General features: G+C 38.1%; 2 protein-coding genes across 2 annotated transcripts in view; both read left to right on the plus strand.

The window, feature by feature from the left end:
- cubn (cubilin (intrinsic factor-cobalamin receptor)) overlaps positions 1-2,089 on the plus strand; it is a 70,313-nt gene extending 68,224 nt beyond the window's left edge. Inside the window, exon 67 of the mRNA XM_005941275.2 lies at positions 630-2,089. Within this exon, the coding sequence (XP_005941337.1) occupies positions 630-737 (108 nt within the window). The 3' untranslated portion in view covers positions 738-2,089. The remainder of the gene's footprint in view (positions 1-629) is intronic.
- Positions 2,090-4,529: 2,440 nt separating this feature from the next.
- The window catches only part of LOC106633626 (laminin subunit alpha-1), a 6,051-nt gene continuing 4,580 nt past the window's right edge, over positions 4,530-6,000 (plus strand). Inside the window, exon 1 of the mRNA XM_014339710.2 lies at positions 4,530-4,717. Within this exon, the coding sequence (XP_014195196.2) occupies positions 4,663-4,717 (55 nt within the window). The 5' untranslated portion in view covers positions 4,530-4,662. The remainder of the gene's footprint in view (positions 4,718-6,000) is intronic.

The raw sequence follows: 6,000 nt of genomic DNA on the forward strand, positions 1-6,000 counted from the left end.
AAATTTATCAAAATTCCAAAAAACAGCAAGCACCAGGATAACAGTGTCAAACAAATAAGATACATATTTTCAAAACACTGTGTCTCTGCGACTTTCAAACCCCAAAACATGTGGCACCAAAGTAACACTTTTGAAAGTCCATCTTTCACCAACTGAAAAAAAATGCTGTGATTGCAGCCGTTCCCTCTTTAACTCTGACAGTTTGAATATTAACAATCACAAAACTGAGCTAATGTCTCATATTTAGGTGGTTTTGCTAGTTACAGTCATTGTGCAGGTGTACTGTTTATAAAATTACAATAACAAAAAGTTTAGATTGAGTGTGCAGTATAAGGTAACTAGTGTACTTATTTACCTATTCATTTTGCAATAGATTATGGTGTCATGCAAAAATAATATATAATTTGAATTTTTTCTTCAGTATTTAGAGTTGTATTGTGTTCATTTCCATATAGATATAATGTTTTCTTTGAATTCTTTGTCAGAATAAAGCACAGACATTGTACTTTGGTAACTATGATTGGTAAGGTGTTGTTTTTTTCCTGTTTCTTAGCTATTTAGAGTGAGTCACTGTTGATAGTTTCAGTATAAAAATGTAAGTTTCTCCTATTTCTGTGTTGTTTGTTCAGGAAACCAACATTGCTCCATTCACAGCCACTGCCCACCAAGTCTATGTTGTTTTCCAAGGCCAGTACTCCACCCTACCTTCAGGATTCAGACTCACCTGGACCAGCTGAGAGGATGCTCTTTCTTCATCTCTGTCCCTCTCCCTCACACACACACCATTACTAAAGCTATGTTATAATGCCGTGTTATAATAAATATATAATTCAAGAAATGCAACAGTGTGCTCAGTCGTTTTTATATCAGGTGCTGCTTGTAAAGCAGAATGCTGCTGCATCAACCTCACTCACCTGCTGATTAGTTAGATGTCACAAACCACACTTATTTTTTGACATGGTGACAAATAAAGGTGTCAATCAAATCAACATGCTTTAAACATTAATAATGACAGCTTTGCGTATTATATTTGTTTTATTGGTTCTCATATTTTAGCAGTGATAAAGATGTTTGTCTAGATGTTTATTGGAAAACTTAAGACAGGCCTGTGCATGTGCCCCTTTGAGAAGAGGGATCTTGCAAGCACGTCAACATTTCAGTCCATAGTGGCACAGTTTTGGGCTGATCTCATGATCATCATTACCCTGTGAAGCAAGGTCTTGCACAGATCTCCAGACAAATTGTCATGGTTTGCTGTGTGGCCAGCAGGATGTCGGACCCAAAAGCAAGACTCATGGACAATGAAGGAGTGAACTAAAGAAGGCAGCTTTATTTTGACTGTAAATGGTTCTTCATACAGAAAACAAAACCTGAAAGCGAGGAGCTAGTAATTCGAACTAAACTACTAAATACTGAGGGCTAAAATACACAGCATAACAAGAGGATGGGGAAACATAGCTGGGACTAAAACTCAAAACACTGAACACAGGACAGGGACTATCAAAATAAAACAGGAAACACATGGCAGGCACAGAGGAATGGAGCACGGGGACAGGAGTGACATGAGACATAACTGACTCGGGAACAAGAAAATAAACATGAAGGCAGAACTAAACCTACACTAAACATGAGGGGCACAGGAACACGACCCAAGAACTAGAATTCAAGGAATACTAGAAAACTTAGGGAGCTAAAAGTAACAGTGATGAACCATGATGAAATCAACACTTGGTCACCAACGCAGGACCGTGACACAAATGGTCATTCTACATTTCTTTTATTTCTGAATAATCGTACTAACAGTGGTCATTTTCTCACCAAGCTTCTTGTTGAATGTCTGGTAGCTTTTACATCTTTGTGCAGGTCCCCAGTCTTGTTGCTCATGACCAGAAGAGGTTGGAATGGAACAAATTGTTTCTATGGATAGATGCTTTCTACACATAACGAGTTGAGATCAGGAGTGTCTGCAACTGATTGATTGACTGACTGATTATAATGTAAGTGCCTGATGGGCACACAACCAATCTGTTGGAGCCAGAATTCTGGCTGGACTGCAGGGGATCGAATAGTTATACTTAATGACACGCAAATTGATTTATAACTTTTATGTAATGTGTGTCGTCTCTCTCCATTAAAATGAAACTACAAAACTAGAGGCTTTTGTTTTGTTTTTGTAAGTGACCAAACTTAAAAATTCAGCATGGGATCAAATAATTATCAAACTGTATGTTTAGCAAGATGAAGTAGTTTGTTGCTAGTTTTAGTAAAGGAACAATGGTACTATTACTAGGCCCTTTTTTTCTTAGGTCAGGAAGGAGCACAGAAGGGTGATGTTGTTCATGCAACGAGCATACAAGATGCAGCACAAAAACCGTGAAACTGTCAGTTTGCTTTAAAGTGGTCAATTTTGTTTTGTTAGGCAGTGGAAGAACTGGATTTGTTTTTTCTTTTTTTGTTACAAGGTTAAAAGATGTCAAGAAGGCAGGTTAACATTAATCCTATAATACATAGTTTTAACGGCATCCACTTCACTGTTATATAAAAACTAATGTAAATCAATGCATATCTTTACTACTAGCTCTGTCTTTTTATTCACAAATTTTAATTGCCTTCTAGCACTTTCCAAAGTCTACACGAATCACGTTATAATCTGCCCCATGCTGAGCTGCGACTGATGCAACACTCACTACCTAAGGGCAGTGTCATGACTCAGACGAGAGCAGACATCCAGACATCTGAGCTATCACAGACTCATCATTTTAGAGTTAATCATATGTTACACAGCCCTGTTAAAGCTCATTCAAAGATTGATAAACAGGAAAACACCTCAAAAATCATACTACTGTGAAAAACCTTTTTACATATATTTACATCATATACTAAAGATAAAGTGAAATGTTTCACTTTGAAATTGTTTTTAATGAATTAATTTACATTTTAATGATAATGGGTTATAGTTCGTGAAAATCAGAACTGCTGCATCTCAAGTTATTTCCCAAACTTCATAGACTTGTGGTTATGGTTGGGCCTCTTGTCGGCAGTCCCATTTCAGTGGTCCTAACACATTCATCAGCAGAGTCAAAGGCCAGCAAAATTTTATACAAATAAACCATTAAAAAAACTAAGCTTGAGAACTGTTGTGAAAGACAAATACCTACTATTATTATATATTACCTAAGTATTATCGGCATGCACCAAAAAAGTAATAACCAGATGATGGTTGTGTGTGAAACAGAAATTGTAGAGGAAATATAAATAGTAAAAACACAAATGGTATAAATGGGAAATATATGTGTGTTTTGCTCACCTGTAACATTCTCAAAATTACAGAAGTGAAAAGCAATTAAACTGGTGAAACAAAAGCCTGAATGATATAGTTGTACCCCCTGATAGATGGTACAGTCTGCCTGTCTAGCAATGAAGACAATGCTTTAGAGCTTCTGCAGCGAAGGGGGGCAGTTAAAGGAACAGGCTGCTGTTTTAATGCAATTTAACCTTTTCCTCCTTTCAGTTTAAACTAGGAAACGTAAAACTCATTCTTCTCCTCTGCTCTTTACACTGTAATAATTCTTCTCATGTTTTGCTTTTAATCCAGAGCTCTTGGACCTGCAGATTCAGTGGCAGTCACTGATAGGTGTAAATGACCTGAGGGCTGAAGCAGCTTTTTGCCTTATCTTGGTAACTTCAGGGTTAACCCGGGGTTCACGTCTTATTAGGGTATAATTTATGCTGCAAACCTTATCTGCTCCAGAGCGGGTTAGACTAAAGATCAGCAGGTTTGAAATCACTGTCTACTGACCAATCAGTTCCCTAGAATATAGCGGCAGCATTCCTTGGACCTCTGTGTCCAGAGGGCCTAAAGTTTTCCAGTAGCATCATCGTTGCATTTCCCGGATGATCAGTGACAGATAGGAATTCTTAGAAACAACTTTATCATCAAACTTTTTATTTTATTGTTGTATCAACTTTAATATGCTTCAAACTATTAAACACCACCAAGGCTGCACCTGAGAAAAAAAAAGAATTGTCTTTTAATTTATTAAAACATTCTCATTTATAGTCCGTCAGATTCTCTGTGTCTTAATGGTAGGGCTATGACTTTGTTAAGTGTGTTAACTTACATAGTTGGCCAATGTGCTATTATTGTAGCTGCCCTTTTACAGTCTCATAAACTGCACATTGATACTAAACTGCATGATTTTCATCTCACATCAGTGATTTTTTGAAGAAGCTTTGTTGCTTTGATTCTGTTTAATTTATGTAACGGAAATGAAATCCTGCAGGACCCAGTAAACAACAACATCTTGTAAACAACTGCCAAAATTCAATACAAAATAAATGAAGCAAAGAGTGTTTACAGTTTCTCTTTTATTGTTTACATTAATGCTTAAAAAAGTGTACAAAAAAAAGGCCCTTACCACCCTCCCCCAAAGATCAAATGGTACATCCCCCCCACCCCATACAAGCCCTTTTGGGCTGAATGAATGAGAAAGGGGTTAGGGGGAGGGGTAGTGTGAGTTGGAGTCACTGTGGTGTTCAGGCACTCTGCAGCAAGCATTCCTATGAGCCACATTGATTCTACCAGTTAATTCTAGTTCTGCTGCATGGAGCAAACACTCGCGAAATAACAGCGACACTCAGATTTGACTCAAGGGTGTGAGGATGAAAGTGCTGCTGCTTTTGTTGCTGATGGGGCAAGCCGCCGCTCAGCACAGAGGTGAGACACCTTTTTAAAAACTTTGCTGAGTTCTAACAGCTGCTTTGAATTCTTATTCTCAAGTACCTTCACAGATCAAAAAATCTCCGAGAGGAACACTGAAAAAGTTTTTATTTTCAGGGTTACACATCTGTTTAAGCACTGTTGAACCCATCTCAGCTCTGCAGCCTGATCAGTGGGATTAGAGCTGGCTCTAATGTCGATGATTTAAGCAGAATGTACTTTTATTCTTGTTTCCCAAAGTAGTTTGACGGTAGTATTCTGCTATAGTTTAAAGTATGTTTCCCTTTCAGCTGTGTGTGTGTTACTGTTAAAACAAATCACATGTGCATCTTTGAGTCCTTGAGTCTTCATCACTGTGGGTATTTTGAATAGTGTAATGTAGTGAACATGCTACTGTTATCTTTGTTTTGTCTTCGGTCAGGGTCAGTTTGTTCTGATTTAAGGAACATTTATGCACCCTGACCTCTTTCTGTGAAAGTTTCAGTCAGCAGACTCGAGACAAATAACTTTGGGATTAAGCTCCACTTTTCCATCAGAGGTCAAATATCTGGAAATCTGATCTGGATTAAAGCTTGAGCACCTGTGATGTTATCTTTATCATCATATTCATCACCCCGAATCTGTTCAGGCATGCACTTTTACTTCTCTTATCACTGGCTCATGAATGAATCAGTGGAACAGTGTGTGTGTGTGTGTGTGTGTGTGTGTGTGTGTGTGTGTCTGACAAAAGACAAGGAGAGGGAGAGAGATTAAGAATTAGTGTGTACAGTCACACTCTTCTCTCCTTCCTCGCTCCCCAGAGATCACCACCCCCAAACACACACAACACATATAGACAAATCTCTACAACCTAAATACCTCTGTGTGTGTGTGTGTGTGTGTGTGTGTGTGTGTGTGTGTGTGTGTGTGTGTGTGTGTTGGGGGAAGGGTGACAGGTCATCCTGAACCTAAAATGGCTGACTTAACAAACCCCAACACACAAACAGTCAGATGTAATGTTTTGTGTGTAAAATATATAAACTAAGTACAGAGCAACATTTCACTGCAAGGTACCAGCAGCACCAGCATTATAGCATAATAATAGTGACAAAGCATCACACACAGTGGACTCGTATAGATCGCATATTTTATTAACGTCTCCACTGTTGTTCGATTCTCTCTCGCCTTAAATAATTTGCTCCAATCAGACTTTGGTTCCACGTATTTGAACCCTGAGGATATAACATCTCTATTCCTCGCTACCTATGTGCACATTTTATAATTAAAAAAATGCTTATTTA

This window comes from Haplochromis burtoni, unplaced genomic scaffold (genome assembly GCF_018398535.1).
Source record: "Haplochromis burtoni strain Fernald_Lab_line unplaced genomic scaffold, NCSU_Asbu1 Contig_309, whole genome shotgun sequence".
NCBI lineage: Eukaryota > Metazoa > Chordata > Actinopteri > Cichliformes > Cichlidae > Haplochromis > Haplochromis burtoni.